Source organism: Nipponia nippon, unplaced genomic scaffold, assembly GCF_047370975.1.
Source record: "Nipponia nippon isolate SJK-2023a ecotype South Korea unplaced genomic scaffold, ASM4737097v1 scaffold_5, whole genome shotgun sequence".
NCBI classification, from domain to species: Eukaryota; Metazoa; Chordata; class Aves; order Pelecaniformes; family Threskiornithidae; genus Nipponia; species Nipponia nippon.
This window is the reverse complement of record NW_028262369.1, coordinates 11,036,216-11,059,872: the sequence shown is the minus strand read 5'-3', so window position 1 is coordinate 11,059,872 and position 23,657 is coordinate 11,036,216. Positions and strand designations below refer to the sequence as shown.

The 23,657-nt window shown below is 38.1% G+C and overlaps 1 protein-coding gene and 1 non-coding gene across 7 annotated transcripts in view; both read right to left on the bottom strand.

Moving 5' to 3' along the window:
* The window catches only part of TRRAP (transformation/transcription domain associated protein), a 103,216-nt gene that overhangs the window by 79,315 nt on the left and 244 nt on the right, over positions 1-23,657 (bottom strand). For 4 of the 6 annotated variants that reach the window (XM_087731727.1, XM_087731732.1, XM_087731729.1 and 1 more), the window contains exons 2-20: positions 23,455-23,543; positions 22,651-22,801; positions 22,250-22,299; positions 16,999-17,109; positions 16,307-16,411; positions 15,530-15,613; positions 14,756-14,812; positions 13,915-14,040; positions 13,510-13,587; positions 13,197-13,285; positions 12,177-12,273; positions 11,673-11,811; positions 7,955-8,033; positions 6,656-6,890; positions 4,292-4,619; positions 4,072-4,169; positions 3,246-3,440; positions 2,322-2,513; positions 461-626 (exon numbers count right to left, since the gene is read on the bottom strand). In XM_087731727.1, coding sequence (XP_087587853.1) covers positions 461-626; positions 2,322-2,513; positions 3,246-3,440; positions 4,072-4,169; positions 4,292-4,619; positions 6,656-6,890; positions 7,955-8,033; positions 11,673-11,811; positions 12,177-12,273; positions 13,197-13,285; positions 13,510-13,587; positions 13,915-14,040; positions 14,756-14,812; positions 15,530-15,613; positions 16,307-16,411; positions 16,999-17,109; positions 22,250-22,299; positions 22,651-22,750 — 2,329 coding nt within the window. In that variant the 5' untranslated portion in view covers positions 22,751-22,801; positions 23,455-23,543. Of the gene's footprint in view, positions 1-460; positions 627-2,321; positions 2,514-3,245; positions 3,441-4,071; positions 4,170-4,291; positions 4,620-6,655; positions 6,891-7,954; positions 8,034-11,672; positions 11,812-12,176; positions 12,274-13,196; positions 13,286-13,509; positions 13,588-13,914; positions 14,041-14,755; positions 14,813-15,529; positions 15,614-16,306; positions 16,412-16,998; positions 17,110-22,249; positions 22,300-22,650; positions 22,802-23,165; positions 23,242-23,454; positions 23,544-23,657 lie in introns of all 6 variants that reach the window. The other 2 variants (XM_087731728.1, XM_087731731.1) reach the window with 1 other exon arrangement.
* Positions 22,378-22,520, bottom strand: LOC148052028 (small nucleolar RNA ZL1). The gene has a single exon (XR_015699380.1). It is a non-coding gene; the product is annotated as a small nucleolar RNA ZL1 (small nucleolar RNA).

Here is a 23,657-nt window from a genome sequence, read left to right as displayed (position 1 = left end):
ATTTACCATGCACTTGCAGGTGCACACACATGCCCTCAGCTGCAGATCAACCAGAGCTTCTCGGTTATTTTCTTCCCACAAAACCAGTGATGGCCTGGCAACATTGCTTCTCCTACTACTCTTATCCCTCAGTGTTTTATGCTAACAAAAGTTATCCATAGCAAAAAAACAAATGAAAGAAACAAACAAAAAAACCTCGAACAGCCCCACAATGAAAAGCAGAAAAACAAGCAGCAGAAATTGTGAAGCAGCCAAAACTATGGAGCCTGAAGCAGCTGATAGTAAATGAAAATAAGCCACATTCAAGATATTTAATCAACTGCTAAACTCAAAAATCAGAAGCTACTTATCAGGGTTAGGGCTTTAGTTTTGTTTTTTTAATTACGTAACATAACTTTATTACTACCATTTACATTAAAAAGATCAGGAACTGGGGTGGGGAAAGAAGGTATTGTTCTACCTTGCAGTAAGTTTGGTAACAGCGGCAAGAATTCTTGATATAACAGATCATGACTGCCTCCTCCAATAGATCTGAACAGTGCTCTGAGCAGCAGGAAATAGTTATAGGGCTCTTTGGCAGTCTGTGCAAGTTCCATAGAGCTGTTCACAATCTTGTGCAAATGTGGCTATAAAAAAAAATAAAGCTTGAAGATTAATAAAATATCAATTTTATCATCATTGTACTGTACAAGAGTTTAGCATGAGACAAGTTTTTCAGGTCAAAAACCTTCAGCTATTCCAAGTACTCTGACACCACACTAATTTTATACAGCTGTTGAAGAACTGTCAAAAAGTAAAACTGTATTTGAATAGCATCAACAACCCAGAGCATTCTTTAATTAATTAAACCCTGCTTTCATATTAGCCAATGATCAAGTCTGCTTGATCCTCCAAGCAGTAACTGTATTAAAACAAAAAGCCTTCTGCAAATCTGACACAATGAAAAATATTTGCTCTGCAGAACCTAGGGATGTGTAGCAGAAATCATAAGTTTCAGAATGACAAGAGAAGACATTTCACAATATTAATTTACTCCTGATCTAATTTCATCACTAATTCTTAATTTTTGTGAATGCTAAAGTTTCACTTCAAAAGCAAACTTCTACAAGTAAAAAAATGGTTACAAAACCAGTGGCCTTTCTAGAGCAGAGGACATTAACAGTTTGCAGGAATCATTAAAAATAGTTAATAAATACAAGGATTCTCACAGATCAGGGACAAACAGTGACACAATTCTGGATTTTATTAACATCTAAAAGCTTTCTACATTACTATGCAAATGCTGCAAATAGCCTTCATCATTCAATTAAATTGCCTACCCAAGGCCCATATCATCAATCCTGCTGAAACAAAAAAAATGTAACAGAAGCGTGAAACTGTGAAGGTAGTAAATCACAGTCTTTAAATTGGATCTCCAGCTTATAAAATCCAAATGACCTTGATTCTGACGACAAACGAGAAGAATTTAAGCATGATTATATGAATATTGCTTCATATTACTTTTCTCTTTCAAAGAATGTGGAAAATTAGTAGTCCCTACTCTGTTCTACCCACAAAACTGATATAACAAATCGTTAAGCACAGAAACCATTATCACACAGTTACCGGTATCAGAAATTTTGTTTATTCTAAGGTAGAAGGAAGAGAAATGGAGAAAAACTATGAGAGAAGAATCAGTGTTCAATTAATATCTTAATGTTTTTTCTGGATACAGGCAGCTGCTACTTTTATGAGAAAAGCACACTCTTGCTTCAAGCTTAGTATTTCTAGACCCACTGAATAATGAGATGATCTCATCAACATAAACAGATCCTTGGAATACATAGACAATATGCTGTCAACAGAAAAAACAGCATTCCTTAATCCACACTTTTCAAGAACACCTCTAACTCAAGAGGTACATGTCATTGAATATGACATGAGTGAACAAGATTCACCAACACACAAAAGCAGTAGTCCTAAGTTAGTATAGAAATAAAGGGGGAAAAGTATGCAAGAAGATATGCATATCCTGACCATGAAGGTACAGGGGTTTAAAGCAATCCCAATCAGACCACGAGCATGTATCAGTCATTTATACTCAGAATTAGTACATCAGTTTATAGTTTCAAATACGAAGCGAACATTCACAGAAACCATCTCTTATAAATGAGGCAACGTACTTGGCATTTGGAAAAAGTGGAAATGTATCACTGATAGTGGTTGAAACACGAAAAGACTATCAAATGTTAGCGTAAAACTCCAAGTTTCTTCAGACATCTGAAGAATGTATTGAGACAAAACAGATTTTTTTTTTTGTTTTTAACACAAATGACCTTTACCTTCAGCATTTGTTCATTTTCAGCTGCAAATAGTGAAACTGAGCCAAAGACTAACTTGAACAGCTTGAGATACAGATTGGAGAGTTCCACATTAGAGCCCATTTCTGGCAGCCGATCCAGAAGATACTCAACCAAAATCGTTGCAAAGAGGGCAGAGGTAGTAGGGTTTGCCAAGAAGGAATTGGCAACAATCTATAAAAGGAAACCACAAAGGAGTTATTGTTGCTGTAATGAAAAGAACAGAGGGGTAAGTGCACTACTCATTTAAAACAAAAAAACTAAGACAAATTTCTTTGCCCATCTCCACTGCTGCCCAAGTGATTCAGGTTATCCTTAGTGGAAAGGGGCGGTGAGGCACTGGAACAGTTGCCCAGAGAAGTTGTGGATGCCCCATCCCTGGAAGTGTTCAAAGCCAGGCTGGATGGCACTTCGAGCAATCTGGTCTAGTGGAAGGTGTCTCTGCCCATGGCAGGGAGGTTGGAACCAGATGATCTTTAAGGTCCCTTCCAACCCAAGCCATTCTATGAAAACAACCACGCACATAACTTAAGCATTCAAGTTTAAAGTTTAGTTTTAAATGTATATTATAGGACTTATGTTCTGTAAAACAGTAGGTCAGAACATTAACACAACGACCTGAACAAAACAAGAACTCCACAATGTTCAATACTTTTCAAGAATAAAGTCCACTCGTATCTTCTAAACTGAAGTGCTCATGTTTTATTCCATCACTTAGTCGGCAAAGCTTTTGAAAATCCATCTTTACAAAGTATTTTTATAGACTGCTTAAAATCTTGCATGCTAATTTCAACATTATTATTTATAATTCCACTTCGGCCTTATGTATGTACTTCAAGGCATAAGCTATTTTCTACAGGCTAATTTTCTGATTATCAATTAAAAAAGGAAACAAAAACATAATACCTGAAGAGCATAGTTTTTTGAGATTCTCTCCACCATGTAAGGAACAGTAGTTTGAAAGATTTCCTTAAAAGTTAAAGGGTTCATCATTGTGAACACACCAGCAAAATGCTCCAGAACTTCCTTTTCCTCTTTCATTCTGACTGTCTGACAGTTTGCTACTCGAACATATGTCTGTCCATTTCCTGCTATTTGGACCTATGGCAATTTAGAAAACACATATATTTGTTACAGAATTTGAGTAACTTTTTCCCCGCTATTCTTAAAGTACCTTTTGAAAAAACAAATGGATTTTACAGCTTTCATATGCAAGCCCCATACAATTAGAAGCTGGGCCCAAGGGCCAGCAGGACAATAAAAATATTAAAATAGAATGCAGCAGATTTTAAAACCATGAAGTCAGGATTGGAAAAAGACAACAGCAGGAGATAGTGTATTTGTAAAGTTACTTAATTCCAAATCATGTACATTTACATTTCATCAGTACTTTGTGTAACTACAGAAGATAAACACAGCCATGTGAATGCTTCAACTGATAGCTAAACTATCTCTTTGAAAAAAAGATTTAATCCATTACATGAAAGACAGGTATTTTTAGTCTGACCTGCCTGCATAAACACAGACAAAAAAAGCTGTTAAGAAAATAATTTGGTCCTTGCAACCCAAGGAAATTCATAAGATTTCCCAATAGCTGTGGTCCTGAAATTAAAGACTTAACGAAAATATACTACACGTGAAATTTGTGTTTTAGCTGACAAATAAATCCTTATTAAAAGATCTAACACACAGTAACTGTATAAATAGAAGTGCTATGTGGCCTGATACATACCTGATAAATATCTAAAGCTTGCATTGCATATTTTACCAGTTTTATATAGATTTGAGTCTCCTTAGGCTGCAACTGCTTATTGGGAATGAACTGTGCTTCTAAAAGAAGATAAAGAATAAGACAGTAGTTAACCATTAAAAACACTATTTGCTTTCATGCTACAGAGTTTTAATTGTAGAATTACAAAAGACAAATGTAATTAAATATTATGCAGCTTTACCACCAGGAGCTTTGCATGATGTTATGCCCCATGTGATTGTCTTGACACCACAGACCAAAGTTTTTACTAAGCTTCGGCAATCTGTGACCTGAAACGTCTGTTTATCTTCTTTTTCTTTCTCCCCTTGTTTTTCAAATACAGGTACTGGTGCAGGGGCCACTGGAGTGGCTGGGGCAGGAGATGGAACAGGAACAGGCGCTGCATTTGCTGCTGCCGGTACTCCAGGCAATGCGGCTTCAGCAGCCCCAAGTTCAGACTGTGGCTTGCATTTTTTAAAAATTACAGAAAGCTGGTATCGTGCTATAGTGTGAAATTTCAGAACAAAAACCTAAAGCAAAAAGAGGAAAGGCAAATGAAAGAGCAGGGAGGGGGAAAGAAAAAAGAAAATAAGTTTCTTCTTCAAAAATCATTCTTAATTTAATAATACTAATACTTCAAGTCAGCATACTGAGATCAATAAAACTTACAACTAAGTATTTCTGAAGTCATTCAAATGACAGCAAACATTTTTAAGTGTACTTACTTTAAGTTTGCTTACTTTTAACAAGTTCCAAAAGTAAAAATATTTGCTGAAAACTAGTAAAACCATCAACTAAAAATTGATCTCTCTACAATTCTCCTTAATTTAAAATGAAAAGCTATTTGAATTCATTTTTTAAATAATGATTTAAATTTTTAAAATAATTTTTAAAATTTAATATATTTACTATTATGCATAAAAAGCTCGAGTTTTTCAGATGTGTATATATATATGTAATGTATGTCAGATGTATTAGAAGATGTATACACTATAGGTTTAAGTTTTAGTTTTATGCAGCATATCAGATTTAGAAAGCAATAATCAATCCTGCAGAACAGTAGTCCCCAAGATTTCTGCCATTTGGCTGATACTAAACAAGGTACATGTTGCATAACGTTTCAGTTTAAAATTTTCTGTACCTCTCAGATTTTAAAGTCTTGACCTACTCAGCTTGCTCAGGTATTTCCCCATTACCACCACAGTTCTGTATCCTCCCTTCTTCCCTAGATATATCTTCTCTGAATTCACGTATTATTACAAATTTTAATTTGATAAACAAATGACCGAACAACTGTGCTACATTACAGATTTTTTTTAAAGTAGTTTATTTGGAAGACAAATGCTACTAGAAAGCTACTTCAGTTTGAGAAACCTGGAATAAAGAACCCATTATAATGCATAACATCAAGATTTTTCACTTGCACTGTCACTTGTATTTTGTATTTGGGATGAAAGCCATGCCTTAAACTACTGCTACCTTAAGAGGGAAAAAAAAAACAAAAAACAAAACAAAAAAACCCACCACACTTCAGGGGTAATACCAAATAATCTGGAGATTACTAAAATGACTAGATCTCTTCCCCACTGCATTCAGAACCATGACAGTCTGCCAATGACAAAGAAGAGTCAAAGGAGGGGATCCACTACATTCAGAATTCCTAGATCCCCCTTTCCAAAACAAGCAGCCATACAGCTTCCTCAGTTGTCTTACAAGTTTGTAACACCAGTTTGATTTAGATTTCAAGATGTGCTCTCACATCCCAAATGAGATAATTAAACCAGTATTTACCCTAGAAGTGTTTTACTCTACAACTGAATGCATCTTCATGTTGTGGCAGGAGAAACACTAGGCAACCTTTTTCCTTTAACAACTTGGCTACCACAAGCAAGTAGAGTTTCACTTGTACTATACCATGGATGACAGCTTTTAGGGTGCATCCCTGATTTTTAAGAATAACAAAACAAAAAAAAGCTCCCAAAAAAGTCCTCCATATAAAGAAGATACTTAAAAAAGATCAGTAGGTCTTGAAAGTGCAGATATTTCACATTTTACAGATTGTATTGGGCTATGCCAAGGACCTGCAAGACAATACTCCTTCAGGATTTAGGAAAAAAAAAAAACAAAAAAACAAAAAAAACCAACAACCAACCAACCAAAAAACCACCATAAACATAGCCAGAAGGCATTAAAAAGTACCATTTTTACATACCCTTAAGTGGGGGAAAAAAAAGGAGATTACAACTAAAATTTAAAAGAAAATTTTAAAAAATAATAGTGACAGTTAAGCTACCCCCAGCATCATAGACATTCAGTTTCTTGCTCTGAAACAAGTCACTGAATGAATAAGCTGAGTTGGCAAAGCATCTCCACTGCATTTGAAATATTATCCCAGTTGCATGGCATTTCAAAAAGCCCTTCTCTGAAGTATTAAAATGAAATACAGTATGCAGACTGTTTCTACATGTTCTCATTTCTGAAGAAAGGAGAAAGTAAAATGTGATTGACAACATACTATAAAATAGGATATTCAACTTATTATCAAACGTTTTAAACAAATGAATACCTCCAGCATTCTCATAAGAATATCTCTACCATTTCCATTCTCCTGTTCACTCTTAGACCGGATACAGTCTACCAAATTTAGCAGAAGCTTGCAAGACATTGTCTGGATACTGCTAGGCAACGACTCATCATCAATGTTCTTCGCAAATAACTGGACAGCAAGGGAGAGATCATTGAGTGGTAAATGCTGACGGACATGATGAACCAGGTCTGCCAGTGTACTATATGCAAGTGGTCTATCAGTAAAAACAAGAAATGAAGAAAACACATTGAGGACAATTATAATTGTTGTTAATTGGACTTAACCAATAATTACTCCCTGGAGCTATTTCCAAGATTCTAAATTCAAATTTTCTATTTTTATGTGCAAATCCAGAGTTCACAAGGCTTTTTCAATTACACAAGAGAATTATAACCTGTATAATCTAACCAAAGATGCATTAATCTGTCCCACAACACTAACATTACCTCTCTGATCTTTCTTCCCCCATAGCTGAACATCCCCAGCACACTGTCATCTATATACAGTTAAGAGCAAACTAGCATGTTTTAAGCCACATTTTAAGCACTGTTGGTAAGCTCTTACACAATTAATCATTGATGATTCATGATTTCAAAAGCAGTTACAAAACCTGATAAATTTTTAAAAATCATTTATTTTCAAATACCAGGTTTAAGCATCTAGTAGAGCGAATACTTCTAAAACTAATACATGTTGTCAATAAGGTACACTTGATAGTTAAGCAAGATGAAATAATTCTCCTAGTTCACATATTTTTATTTGGTCAGCAAAAGCACCTAAGAACTAGTAGACCATTGAAGACAGAGAAAGTAAGTATTCTCCCCATTTATTTTTTAAAGTTGCGAATGAATAAGCTTTAAGGTACTCATTGACGAAACAGTTTAAATCTCATTCAGATTTTACACTGGACACAAGATTTAGGCTGTTTTGTGAAATATTGGGAAGGTATTGAGTTGATTTCACTATGACCACTGTTTTGATTCTTCTCTGCAATTCAAAAAATAAGAAATATTTTTTTTATTTCAAGAAATAATTTTTATTCACCCGTTTATCTCTTTTTGCCCTACGCTCACGCCACCATGCTGCGCCATCAAAGTGTTAAACAACAACCACTCTTTACAGCAGCAGAAGCCTTTCCAATATTAGCATCTAAAAAAGTTAGTTATTTACAGCAAAGATTTAGGACCCTACACAGACATTGTTGTAAATATTAATAAACCTTGAAAGAAACCAGCCCTGGCAGGCACTCAGATAGCTATCCCAAATTTTCTGTCATACCTCAGTGTCTCTCGGGCAGTGTATCCAGAGCCAATTAGTATAGATTCATCAAATAGCTTGTCCATACATGGAATAAATTCTACAATTTAAAAAAAAAGAGAGAGAGAGAAAGAAAAGAAAAAGCTATACATAATGATTGGCAAAGGAAATAATCAAAATAAGATAGTTAAGCACTGAACCACTTAACTTAGGTATTTAAACCCAAGTCAGAAAGTGGTTTTACTATAGAATTCGTTCCTGAAGCTTATAAAAGGCAGTATCATTTACAAGGGAATTTTCAATTACCCTCTTATGACTATGAACTCCACTGACACTTGCCCCTTGAGTAACATTACGGTACACAGTCAAAGCCACAGCACTGACACAATAAAAACAGTTACAGCTGGAAAGAGAAAAAACGCTTATATTATTTTCAACTTTGCAGAACTTTTTAAATGTAACTAGTGAGTTACTGGAAAGGACAAGTTTGGGTAACACAGTACAACACAACTCTATTTTGTCTGGCATCCTGTATCAGGAATAGTGTGGCCAGCAGGACCAGGGAAGTGATCGTGCCCCTGTACTGAGCACTGGTGAGGCCGCGCCTTGAATCCTCTGTTCAGTTCTGGGCCCCTCACTCCAAGAAGGACATCGAGGTGCTGAAGCGTGTCCAAAGAACAGCAACAAAGCTGGTCAAGGGTCTAGAGCACAAGTCTTATGAGGAGCGGCTGAGGGAGCTGGGGTTGTTTCGCCTGGAGAAAATGAGGCTCAGGGGAGACCTTATCGCTCTCTACAACTACCTGAAAGGAGGTCGTAGCGGGGTGGGGGTCGGTCACTTCTCCCAAGTAACAAGCGACAGGACCACAGGAAATGGCCTCAAAGTTGCGCCAGGGGAGGTTTAGGTTGGATACTAGGAAAAATTTCTTCACTGAAAGGGTAGTCAGGCACTGGAACAGGCTGCCCAGGGAAGTGGTTGAGACCCCATCCCTGGGGGTATTTAAAAGACAGGTAGATGTGGTGCTTAGGGACATGGTTTAGGGGTGGGCTTGGCAGTGCTAGGTTAACGGTTGGACTTGATGATCTTAAAGGTCTATTCCAACCTAAACAATTCTATACTTTTGTCTTATACAAGCTGTATCCCAAAATATAATGAGGAATACATGCAACTTGGGGTCCAAAGAACAAAAGGAAGATTTCAGTAACAAAATCAAGTGACAAAGCAAGACCAAAGAAGCATTTTCCTTTCTAAATATAGAAATCAAGAAGTTTATGGAACTGATTAGGTAACTCCACCCTAAAGGCAGATGATGGAAATGGCAAGAAGGATTAACTGCTCCCACCTCCAAATAATACAACAAGCTAAATCTTATTAACGAATAAGCAAAAAGTCAAATAAAGAGAAAGAGGAGCATTCAGCAATCTTCATTCTCCACAGATTTCCAAACAATATTAAAGATAAAAATCCAGCATTTTCTGAATGAAATCTGAAATGGACATGGAATCAGCGAGGTCCGCTTAAATGAATGGGACAATGTGGTAGCTGTCTTTGCTTTTAAGAGAATGTCACATTCTGCAAAAATAGAGAAGAGAAAATGAGACCATTGGCCTTGTTTTTTGAGGGGGGTAGAGATCTGGAAGACCTACAATGGAAAAGGCAAATAAAGAACGGGAATAAACATTTTATAACAACCCACTATTTTACAAGGCAACCAGCACAGAAGTCATGACGTGAGAATAAATTCAGTCATAGCCAACAAATAATACTGTGGAGAAAAAAGCTGAGTCAAAAAGATGGTTGGAAAGGAACTGCCTTTGATCAAGCCACTCTGTTTGAAAAAACGAATTAGTCTTAGATGCAGTAGTGTTAGCAGAGCAAAGAGATTAAGACACAAACCCCGACGATGAAAAAAAGCAAAGGAAATGCAAATTGAAAAAACACTAATGAGTCTTTGTGTCTTGAACACATTTAACATTGATATTCCTGTGTTGTGCTATTACTCTTAATGTGAAGTAGTAAGAGAAATTAAAGTAAAGCAAGCAATAATAAATTGTTTACACCGGACTACTGATTGAATGCTCTCATCATTAAACTTCATAATGTAAGAATATTTTACGTTGAAGTTAAGAAACGTTCACAATGTTCAGTCATTAGAATTTCACAAACACCATACAAACTATTCTAGTTTTTTGAAATGGACATCTCAGTTAAAACTCTCAGAAGAAATGGCTTAATAGGGATGAAAACAGTTAAGTCTTTAGATTCAATTTGAATTCTATCTTCTAAACCAGTTTTTAAAACCTCTACTAATATTTATGTGCGTACCACATTTTGCTGATATGAAATATTCTTAGACAGAGGCCATCTTTACAGTGATAACAGCGGAGAGAGTACGTACAGTTTCACCTCCGCCCTCTCTTTTAAGAATCAGAAACAAAGTTGCACACAGACCAAAAGCATCACAATAAGATATACGGCGTTATTCGTCAACTCTCAATCCGAGAAGACTCAGTTTGAGGATTATTTCACTGAGAACATAATGCCAATGGCAAGACCCACAAACATGAAACACTTCCCTCAACACTCATTCATCCAAGTAAGTTGAACTGCAACGTCAGAATGACCGAAGCCTTATCTTCTACAGATCTCCACACACTTTATATCCCACTTCTCCTCTTCCTCACACTCCTTATTCCTCCTGTGATACCATGTCCCCTCTTCTCCTTAACGTTTCTAAGCATTTCCTCCCTAAATCCACTTTGGGGCTGCCAGGTAGCCAAGAGCAGGGCTGGAGGGATGCGTTAGCAACATGTATGCCAAAACGCCAGCCAGCTGACAAAGGGCAATGAATTGTTAAGCTCACACTGCTGTTTATTCCTCCAATAGAGACACTAGTGTTTGGGCAGCAGAGAAAACTCCAGTTGAAGTTCACAAAGGATGCAGAACATCCTATCTTTAAGGCCTCGCCCCTCTGTTGAATTTTGTTGAAACCCGTCAAGTTCAGAAGTTATTAAGGAGAGGCTGAGAAACATAGAACAATTAAGCTAATTTCTTTAGAAAAATAGCCAAAGAAGCAGCTTTCCATGTGACCACAATACTAAATTCCAGAACTAGGAAACACGCTATTTTTTTTTGGCGAGGTAACAATACCTGTAAGACATCATGCTGCCCCATAACTGTTGTTAGCAGAAGGAAAAGAAAGGGCACCACACAGTAAAGATGAAAAGATAGAAGTTAATATTTCACAAAGATTGTAAATATTTGTAATTTACAAATTACAATCTCCAATTTTGCAATTCTGCCAGAACAGAACATATCCACCAAACCTAGTTAATTCAGGCAGACCAAAAATAGCTTTCCTCTGCTAAAGACAAATGCCGTGAGCTGAATCAAACATGGTATCAGGTTTTGACAGAACTACTTCCACTCAGGTTACCAGATTAAAGTATGCATACAACTGTAGGCACAAACCAACGAAAATGTTTATCATCAAATGGCAACTACTTGGAACAACAGATATTTGGAAAGCTAGAAAAACCACTTATTCAGTATGCCATCTCATTCAGATGATTTTATTTTTTAAGGAAAGAGAAAAAAGGCAAATCAAAAATCACACCCACTCCCAAAATAATCAGAAGTATGTAATAGTCCAAAACAAACAGTACGCAATATGCCTCAAATACACAAAAACAGTTGAAATCTTTCCAGTTTATAGATACATTTTTAAAAAGTACTACATACGGCTCCTCAAGTCTGTTGTCAAGATGTGCTTAGCAGCAATCAGAAGCTCTTTCCGGAGGTGTGCTGTTTCAGCTGGACAATTGGAGAGCAACTGCAACATTCCTTTTACCATTTGCTGAGAATATTTAGCCACTAATTCCTATAACAAAAAATAACATGAAAACAGTTATTATGACATTCTATTTTAAAGTTTTGCTTTACATTTGCAAAATAATATGCAATTAAAATTCACTTGTTTCTCGTCAAGAAGTCTACTTGTAATAAGAAACACAATGGCCATTCCATAAATGCCTGGGGCAGAGGGAACAACACATTTTCACTTTGCATTCACATGAGAATAATTCTGAAAGGACAGCCAAGTATAGCCCTGTCTTCAGATTTGCCACGCAAATGCTCTTCTCTCCAGTCCCTGATGCACTGCAGCTGTGCTGGTCGCTTGCCTGCCATAAAATAACTAGAGATCTGTTGCACTAAGAGTAACAAAGTAACAAAAATGCAACCTACCTGGTAAATTCTTATGATGTAAGCCAAAAAAGACAATGTTTTAATTTGAGCAGCAATAAAATCAGCATACAATTCCTTGTTGTAAAGTTTATGTTGCCTGAAATTAAATTGAACAGTGGTTACGATATTGTTCCTCCTCTTTAATACCTTCGTTCAGAAAATTCACAGAAATTTCAAATTACATCATCTTGTAATGAGGTTCTTGCCATAAGTGAATAAAATCATCATGGGAGAGCCCATTTTCAACAAACTCTCTGCCATTCAAATTCCCAGCATCTTATGCTCTAAGCAGAAACACACAGCCCTGAGGCAGCCATACAAGTTCCAACTTTCTGCAGAAAGCCAAGCCAATACATTACTTTCAAACATTTCGTTCCTTTCCCCTAACTGGGGCAATTTTTCTCTCCAAGCAATATTCCCTCCTACAGACTTGTCTGTCTCTCTCAAGCTTCAGCCACTTATTCAGATCATCCAGGCAGACAGGGAAAGACAGAGATCTTACTCCTGCTGCCCTGGTCAGCACCACTTGCTGCTCCTTAGAAACATCTCTCCCTGGAGCAGGAAAAGCAGCACCTATATCTGCAACATCACAAGGCTTCACCTAAGCTATACCTTGGAAGAGCAAAAAATCTGTCACTGGTGGTATGGTAAAGATTAAACAACAGCAAGTGTCCTAGCTAACATGGTCTCCATCACATACTATCTGTGGTAGTATGGATTTTTGTCAGAAACTCTATTTTAAAAAATGCATTATCAAATAATAAATTGGGATCTACTTCACAACTATGGATTTTATCAGTGACATATAATGGAAATATTCAGATTGGCCAATAACTTCACCTACAAAACTTTGACAATTTTAAGTCAAATAATCATTGCTACTTTTGAGATTAAAAGCAGTAAGACTTTTAAGTAGAAGCAAAAATCACAGGATAAGACAAAATATTTGGGGCAAAATTGAATGGCAAGTTTAAGTAGTTTGTCGCAAATATCATCAAAATACTGTTAAAATGCTCTTACCTTGCTTGAGCAGAAACCTGTATTATAATAGTGTTCATAATCAAGGGCACAAATTCAGCTACTACATTATGAATGTTCAATTTGTAGAGCTTAAAAAAAAAAATAAAGTACTATTAGAGAAATTTGCAAGTCACACTCATAGTCAACTTATCTGAGGGCTAATCAGCAAAAAATGAAGACATCTCAGTGACTTATTTTTAGACAACATTTTAATCCCAAAAATACATTACATTCATTTTTACTAATACGTTAGCCAGTAGAAGTCACTCAGTAATAAAAAGTATTTACATGCAAAATACTGGAATATACCAACCTGATACATAAGAACAACAATAATAGGTAGCTCAGCCAAGACCTTTAGAGATAAAGATCCTCTGGGAATTATAGAATGCTGAAAGAAAGAATACATGTTTTATAAACAGTTTAATTATTAATTCAAAAAAGTATTTGAAATGCATTTTTAAAGAAACTGTTCATTTTAATAGCACTATATTTAGCAATAATGACATTTTAAAAGCACAAAACCATTTGGTATTAAATAAAAATCCTGTAACTACAGCTGCATAGAAAATATCTGAAAAGTTTTAATTAGCTTCTACAAATAAATCTTGATAAGAAAAACACGCAAAAAGAAAGCCTATTATCTTTACCTGCCCTTATGATTTGGGGTATTGTGATACAGTCAGTCTCATAGTTAAAGAGCAGCTAGAATACTCACTGTTCTTGTTTCACTATCTTCTCGCTCAGGGTTTACTTTCACCACAATTGTTGTAATCATGCCAACCATTTCAGGAGTAGGAACGGTGTTCTCTGGAATTACCTGAGGATTCTCAAAATACCGATTCTACAAGAAAACAGCAGAAGAAAAATATAATAATGCTAATAATCGTCAAAAGGCCATTTATCTCATTAGAATTCCTCCATATAATTTTTCCGCACAACTTATTGCGGATGGTTTTTTCTTCTCTGCACATGATGCTTACAATGCAGGATCTACTAGGACTGCACACATATCCCGCAGCCTTTCACTCCCACTACAGCAAGAAGCAGAAAAGCATCCCCAGCCACGGTGGTTCTTTTGCTAAAGAAAAACATCCAAACGGGTACTCCGTATCAGTGAGGAAGAACAGGCAATGGCCTCCACAGAGAACAAGCACATTGAAGAACTCTCATCTGCCGGAAAGTACATCACCTTACCCTTCCCTCAAAAAAAAAAAAAAAACAAAAAACAACAAAAACAAAACAAAACAAAAAAAAAACCAAACACATTTGGCTACATGGACATCACTGCAGTCAATTGATTAGTGCTTTATTACATAAGTTTACCTCAGTTTTCTCATACCAGTAATACTTTGCTAGAAACAGAAAGTTTTCTAATTCAAAATCTAAATTTCTCCATTTTTAGACATATTTTTGTTAAATATTTTTATTAAAACCATATTTACTTTGTATCACTAGATACAAAAGTAATGATGTTAGTATCTTCTAGAAACAAAATTAAGAAACAAAACCTAGTTTTCTGATTACAGCAAGGGCAATTTAAGAAATAAAAAGCTTACCACTACTTTTGGAAGTTCCTTATAAATCTGCTTCACAAAGTCCAAAAAATGATGGATCTAGGAAGGAAGAAGTTGGTTTACCATAGAGAAAAAATTTCACAACTTTAGAATCTCTGTATTAACAGTACAATTACAAAAAAATCTTTCGTCACCACTAGAGTATATTTTTCATGATATTTAAAAAGAATCTGAAAGCATTCTATTTCCTTCTGTGCTGCCCACATTAATTCAAATTGCACTTGCAAAGAATCCGGTTTACCTATCATCTCAACATAGCATTATTAGAACTAATTACTATAAACCAACCAAGTCTTCCTAGGAGAAAATGAAGGAAAGAAAGCACTGGAATAAAAATGCAAACTTTCAAATCCTCCTTCATGAGTCACAGGAGAGAAGCACAGGGGTAGGGGGAAAGCCAATCATAATATTCCTTATCCAGCAATTTCCCTTCACAAACTAAAAAGGCACCAATTCTCTTCCCTTCTGTGGCAATTTTATTCCTTAGTCTAATCATACTGTCCATAAACACTTAAAGCAAAAACAAGTAGGCTTTAACAGTTTGGTTTTTCCCAGGGGTGCTAGCACTATGCAATCCTCTTTTAAAAAATTACTTGAAGGTTTAAAAAAAAAAAAAAAAAAAAAAATGGTTACTACAACAGATCAGCCAACGTAAAAGGACAGCAGGAAAAAACAAACAAACCCACTTGAACAAAATAACAATTCTGAAGAGCCTGGCAGTAAGTTCTATACCATATAACACGGTCTATGACTTACTTCTTGAGTGATTGCTGGTCGGAACTGTTTGTGCAATTCGATAATTATTCTTAAGCAAATCAGTACATTTTCTTCATTCTCCGTCTGAAAAAGAGAGACTCTTCAGTAAGCCTACTGCTGCATTCTTCAACTACTCCGTAAGTACTTCAAAACACTATAAAACTATATTCATCTCAGATACCTAGAAGCGCCCCATTAATATGAATTTGCATGAGCAAGATGCTTTTCCTTTGATAGAACTTTACCTTGCAGCCTTAGAGTGTGGCTAAAACTAAAGTCACCCCTACTGGAACAAAAACCACAAGTTTCAACCACTCTATACCATCAGACCTGTTTCTAATGCCCCACAGACAGACACTAGTGGGGCTATTTACACACCGAGACACCTCCACATACAGCAGGTTATTTTCTGTGGGCTTCAAATGACAGTGTCTTCAATTTCAAGTAAGAAACAAAACAAAATCTCTAGAATAACGTATCTGCATTTATATAAACCAGAAAAGCATTCATGAATGAAATCTTATCTAGCATGAGATAGCATGCATAGTTCCTTGCATTTGTAACATCCAAGCTTCTAAAGGGCAGACGAGAACATGCAGAAAACCTGTAGATAGTAAGATATCACACTGGTGAAGCCTAAATAGAATGCCCTTCCACTCCTGCTCCAGAAGCACAGCTATTTAAAATCCTACCCCCAGTAATTTTTTGAGATGAAGAAAGAAGAGGAAAATCTTTCTGTAAATTTGGAACAGTTTTAAGAGGGGGAAAAAAAAGTACCTCTAGAAATCTAAACATCACAGACAGGATATTTTTGGTATGAAGACGAAGATGTTCATTTGTTGGTATTCTGTGAATTATTTCAAGCACTAGCTTTCGGAGTTGCTGAAAAAAAAAAAGAAAAAGGGAAAAAAATAAAGACATGATAGAACTTTTTAAAAGCCCACAAAAACAACAATTGGTTGCAACATCTTTTCAGCTTAATACTTCTGCATGCTTAAAAAGAAAAAAAAAGCCACTTTACTTTGTGCAGACATATGCTTATATACAAACACATAACGCTTCCTACCCATGTATGTGAATAAGGCAAATTTAACAAATTTACAGTTGAAAAATGCAAGTTCTCAGACTTTAAGGAACTCAGTTTTAAGTATTTAATGACATAGATTCAACTTTTGCGTTTCATTCCACAGTAAAATCAGTAATTTCTAGCAATGTGTCATTTTTCAGTGAGAAAGCCAATTCTGTTGCACCTAGTTTTTCCTCATTTTTCATAGAAGCACAGATTTGCAAAGTTTATAAGTAACTTACTTAGAAACCAGACTTTTTCGATTTCTCTCCAAATGACAGATCTATTTTTAACAACAAAGTCTATACATTAGTCAGTTCATTAGGTTAAATCAAGTACTTCACTGAATGAGTAGTCTGCTGCACACATTGCAAAAAGGTAAGAGATGTTCCACCCAGTTTACCTGTGCTGGCTTCTCCTGCAGAAACTGAACTTCTCCATCCTGTAGAAAGGTGAGAAACCTAGGGATGATATGTTCCAGGAACGTAGAATATTGAGGGGATGATGTCACATTCTAATTAAGAACAGAAGAAAGAGGAAAAAAAAAAAATGGGAAGACAGATATAATAGCCATTACACAGATGATATCAAGTTACAATCAAAGCCGCTATTAAACATTTTCAGTGACTTTTTAATAGATTCAGTGATTACGCATCTGCTGACACACTACAGAGCATTATTAGTGAAACAAACAAAAGGGAATACAAATGAATCTCTTTCCTCCAATCCCAGACTGCAATATGATTTTTTTTTTCTATTTTAACATTGTCACTTCACATAGAAAATAAAAATCAGCATAACACAGAGCTATTTTAAATGGGGAAAAGAAAAAACAACACTGCAGATGTTCTTGAACAAGAAAGATCGACAAGCACACTCACATTTCATGGCTCTAGGATTCCCAAGACTTTTCAGTCACTGTTAAATTAAGATTTGAGTTATTTCTGCAAATATGTGTACATGCATACATCAGCTAAACTGAGCATTAATTTCCACTGTGAAAATGATCTTTCACTACTGTCCCCTTGTTGTAAAGCCAGAAGAAATATTAGATGAGCAAGCTTCCTCCATCTGCAACTGCTGCATCTGCCTTAAAAAAAAAAAAAATCTAACTTGGCCACTGTGAGGTTTATTTGGCAACTCAGCTGTAGTTTATGTACGTGTTGTAAGGCAACTCTCTCAAGTATCTGTGATACAGAAGCATACCAGTCTGTTAATAAAGGTACAGATAAGAACACAACATTCTTTTGAAAAAAATCTATATATGTATTTCAGGGGCCTGTTCACATTATTTCTTGAATAACACACGAGTTATATAAAGCCACTTCCTTTTATAGATTTCCACTACTATTCTTTACTTTGCAGTAAGATTTCAAAACACGCAACCATAAATCGTATTACACTAGGCACTGTGCAAACAAAGTTTTTTGTTATCTCAAGGGCTTTCAAGAAAGCAGGCAGACATCGTAAGAAGAGCACAAAAACCATTTTAAATGCATGTGCTGGTTTTGGCTGGGATAGAGTTAATTTTCTTCATAGTAGCTAGTACGGGGCTATGCTTTGGATTTGTGCTGAAAACCGTGTTGATGATACTGGGATGCTTTAGTTACTGCTGAGCAGGGCTTACACAGAGTCAAGGCCTTTTCTGCTTCTCACCCCACCCCACCAGCGAGTGGGCTGGGGGTGCACATGAAGCTGGGAGGGGACACAGCTGGGACAGCTGACCCCAACTGACCAAGGGGATATCCCATGACATACGACATCATGCTCAGCATATAAAGCTGGGGGAAGAAGGAGGAAGGGGGGGACATTTGGAGTTATGGCATTTTGTCTTCCCAAGTAACCATTACACGTGATGAAGCCCTGCTTTCCTGGGGATGGCTGAACAGCTGCCTGCCAATGGGAAGCAGTGAATGAATTCCTCGTTCTGCTTTGCTTGCATGCACAGCTTTTGCCTTACCTATTAAACTGCCTTTATCTCAGCCCGCAAGTTTTCTCACTTTTACCCTTCCAATTCTCTCCCCCGTTCCACTGGGGTGGGGGGAGGGCAGTGAGCAAGCAGCTGTGTGGTAGTTGCCAGTTACCACAACAACGCAAGACATGATATTATCAACAGCAGATTAGCCTGCATCTTCCCTTCACCTCAAAGGTCTTCCAAAGAAAGTCTGTCTGTATGTTCTCCTCCTCCACCTCCCCTATGGTCTTTCCAGTTTTGAAAGACTCTTAACCTCCCCAACTCTATGCCATGAGAATGGTCCTACTTCGGAGGAAGAAAGGAAGGAAAGATTCCAACAAGAAATAAAACAGGTATTGCTGCATTCTTGGAAAGTGGCTCACAAATCCATTCAAGGAAAAGTATACCCTTCACAAACCCAACTTAAATTTCTGAAAGCACCTTCCCAATATCTTTGCTAAACAGCAAAGAGCAGAAAATCAGCAGTACTCTTGATATCTATGAATTGCTGTTCTGAACCCCACAGGAAACTAAAACCCCCGCTACTCTAACCAAGTTCAGAATCACACTGCTGGCACAAAACAGCAGCAGCAGCAATGGAGGTTGATTCTGGAAGCTTTGTCTCCTCCAAAACAGAGACTGAAAGACAATGAATACACTCCTCTCTCCCTATTCAGAATACAGAATCTGTATGAAGAAATAGAGAAAGAAAAAATTCCCCCTCAAACAAATAATTTCTGAGAAAAAAGATTCAAAACTATGAAATGTTTCCACCATCCAGAAATTGGTTTAGAAGAACAACATCCTCTGCTAACCCAGAACAACACCCTGATAACCAGCACAACAGCTAGCACTGTCAAGTGGTTAACATTATGGTGAAGCACCTCAGTTTTAAACCTCACTTTGAGAAGTCCTCCGTAATCATCAATTCACATTCAGTTCTACCCCCATATTGGGTTTGCATGGCAAGGTTTTGGGGGGGGGGGAGGGGGGGGGGCGGGGCAGGCAACTGCAGCCGGAGAGAGCAGTGAGAATATGTGAGAGGAACAACTCTGCAGACACCAAGGTCAGTGAAGGAAGGTGAGGAGGTGCTCCAGGTGCTGGAGCAGAGATTCCCCTGCAGCCCGTGGTGAAGACCATGGTGAAGCAGGCTGTCCCCCTGCAGCCCATGCAGGTCCACGGTGGAGCACATATCCACCTGCAGCCCATGGAGGACCCCACACCAGAGCAGGTGGATGCCCAAAAGGAGGTTGTGACCCCATGGGAAGCCCATGCTGGAGCAGGCTCCTGGCAGGACCTGTTGACCCGTGGAGAGAGGAGCCCACGCTGGAGCAGGTTTGCTGGCAGGACCTGTGACCCTGCAGAGGACCCACACTGGAGTGGTTCACCCCAAAGGACTGCACCACATGGAAGGGACCTACACTGGAGCAGTTCGTGAAGAACTGCAGCCTGTGGGAAGGACTCTCATTGGAGAAGTTCGTGGAGAACTGTCTCCCGTGGGAGGGACCCCATGCTGGAGCAGGGGAAGAGTGTGAGGAGTCCTCCCGCTGAGGAGGAAGGAGCGGCAGAGGCAACGTGTGATGAACTGACCACAAGCCCCATTCCCCATCCCCCTGTGCCACTGGAGGGGAGGAGGTAGAGAAATCGGGAGTGAAGTTAAGCCTGGGAAGACGGAAGGCGTTTTTAAGATTTGATTTTATTTCTCATTATCCTACTCTGATTCGATTGGTAATAAATTAAACTAATTTCCTCGAGGTGAGTCTGTTTTGCCTGTGACAGTAACTGGTGAATGATATCACTGTCCTTATCTTGACCCATGAGCCTTTTGTTACATTTTCTCTCCCCTGTCCAGCTGAGAAGGGGAGTGATAGAGCAGCTTTGGTGGGCACCTGGCATCCAACCAGGGTCAACCCACCACAACCCCTAACTAGAGAGACATCCAGATCAATAATGCAGCCAACAGAATCTGAACGCTGTAACTTTCAACAAGCAACTAATTAATTAATGAAAAAAAATATTTTTTCACTTAAAGAAGTGAAAAATAAAATCTGCTGAACTTCATAGGTATTGGAAGCTGAAGTAGGTGATAGAGAAGAGTTAATAAGGAGACTATGGAAACAGAAGATGAAAAGAAACCACCTAGCAGAAGAACATGCAACAATACTGTCCACAACCTCCAAAGGAAAAAAGGAAACTAAAACTATACTACTGGCTCCTCTTACTCTCTCAAGTATTTTCCAGTAAGTAGAACTGTCCTTCAGGATAAGTCAATTCATCATCTCTTTATGTAGGATCATGCCACAGAACCAATTGAATTCCCAGAGAAGAAAGCTACTCCATCTTGAACATTATCAAAACAAATATTGAACAAGTACTTCCCTACTGAAGACAAGAGCAAAGAGAAATCAGCTAAGCCTTCAGATTCCAAAAAGATCGCTAGACTAAGCTGTTAAAAACTATTCTTTTACTCAGATAACAAACTGTTTCAGAGATGGTAGATCAGCTTAAACAGATACAAAACTCCACAAAGATATTTTTAGACAGCCATTCATGGTAGTATGAACCTCTGCTCACCCCAGTCGCATATAGATGCGGAACTCTCATAGACATCTACTTTGCTTATACACACTAATCAAGGATTAAGCCTTTTAACTTTTTTTTTTTTTTATAATACAGTTATGCCAGCTCTAAATTTATTATTCCACTATGTTAACCTGAACTAAACAAAAAAATTCACTGGACAGGAAATTCCACCAGTAACTCAGAAACAACTAAAAATCAGCACAGCCTTCAACATCCAGCACTTGTTGGATGTAACTTTGCATAAAGCTTACTGAAAAATATCCAAAGACATTAAACAGGACTAGAATGTGTATTTATGTTTCCCTATCATGGACTAAGCAAAATCACTTCAAATAAATAGGTAAGAACAGAACATATTATAGTGGTAGCGCTTTTTTTAATCGCAACATGACTAAAAAAATAGATAGAGAGAGAATTACAGTGATTCTAAGATCTTGAACTTATTCTACAAAATAACACGTTCTCTGTAATTTCAGAACAGAGACATAATAACTAACTATTCAACTAAAGTATAATTTCTGCTAACACAGGGTTGGTTTAACTTGTGTCTCATTTTTTTTTCTGCTGTTCATTTAAACCTGATGGTCCATCACTATGCAAAAGATGTCACTGGAGCCATCTCCACTCCTGATGTCAGATTCTGCATCTGACAACTCCTCCCTCACTTCTATACTATGGAACTACTCAGAGGAATCAGAGGGGCCTCTGTTTCCTTGTGCTTGTGGGGGCACAATACACATTTGAACTAAATAAAAGAAAGCTTTAAATACAGAGATTTCATATCATTGAACAAAATGGAAGAAAAGTCTATTACTTCACCTTTATTTAAATGCTTACTCAATAAAGATTAGAGAATGAAAGAGCTCTCCAAGTCCAAATGTTGAAATTCTTCAATAACCTGGCTAATTCCTAAATACAAACCTAAAATCAATGACTTGTGACTTATGATTTATATTGTTACAAGATACTAATATTTTAACCACGTAACATCAGAAATCAAACCAACAAACACAACAAAGCACAAGATTGCCATTTCAGAAGGTTGGGATTTTTTTGGTGGGGTTTGTTGTTCTGGGTTTTTTTGGTTTGGGGTTTGTTTTTTTTTTTTTTTATTTACCTCAAAATTCTCACTGACTTCTTGCATCATTTTCAGTTTGGTTTCGTCAGCTGAAAATGGAAATTCAAGCAAAAAAATTAAATGTAAAAACTACATCATGAAGGAAAACACCAGGCTTATGGATCAAAGAAGCAATCAGATCTTATCAGTTTAGCTATCACCGCCCAATTATAAGGCACACAATTCTCACAAACAACCATCACACAACTGCACACACACACAGCTCGCTCACTTTGGCTCATGCAAGTATTACTCATCACTTTGCTTCTTCAAAAACCAAAATTCAAATAAAATTCAAAGTGAATTCAACACACGTTTATCAACTCTCTAAACAATACTACAATGTTTGCGAAACAAAATACTGAAGAACTGTAACTTTCAACAGAAAAGAATTATCTTACGTGTATTGACGTCTGTAAGAGCAGCCACAAACTGAAGGTATTTTTTCATCAAAGTGGTTTGGTCCACCACCGTAGGCCCTTGTGCTGAAACGAATGCCATCTTGGAGGAGGAAGGATCAGCTTTCAGTACATAAAATCAAGACCAACACACCTACAAAAAAAAAAGTATTTATTAGTTTCTATGGCTGGTTAACAGCAGCTATCACATCACCTACATCCATTCTTTTGACGTACTGAAGAGGACACATATTTTCCAAAAACCACAACTGCCACGTTTAGTTAGGCTTACAAATATAATGCCTGGCACGTAGAGCACTCAATATCACAGGAACACACTTCTAGGTACAAGTGGTTCCTGGGCCCTTCACACCACAGCGCAAACATTCACGCATTTTGTTTGGTTTCGTTTCTCCCAGAAGCAGCAGCAAGCTCAGGGATGCTCCCGGCGCTGCACACCTGTTATCCTGCCTTCCCACCCGGCCAGATCCCAAACTTCCAGCTACCCTTGGACGCACCCCGGCAGGACTCACTCCCAGAGGTGCCAGAAGTTGTCCTGCCGCCATCAGCTGCCTTCCTTGCTTGTGAAGAAACCTGAAATCAAATTCATCTTGAAAGACCGGAGACCTCTCTCCTCACCTCGGCGCTTTCCTGTCAGCTCCCCTACGCAGCCCGCCTTAGCCGAGCCGCCCTTCGCGGCCCCCGCCGCCACCAACAGCCGAGGGTGCCCCGCAAACACCCCCACCCAGTGCCCCCGCGGCTGCCCCAGGGCCGGGGCGCTGCCCGCAGGGCCCCGCGTCCCCTCACCTTCCCCGCCGCAGGGCTGGCCGCCGCCGGGTCGCTGCCCGCTGCCAGGACGCCATCACGCCGACCCCATCCCCGCCGAGGCGACCGCCCTGTGAACACAGGCGCCCGTCAACGGCCTTAACAACGCTTCCCCCCGTCCCTCAGCCCTCCCAGCTGTCGGCCCCAGGCCTCCGAGCGCCGCGCTGGCGGGGCTCCGGCCCCTT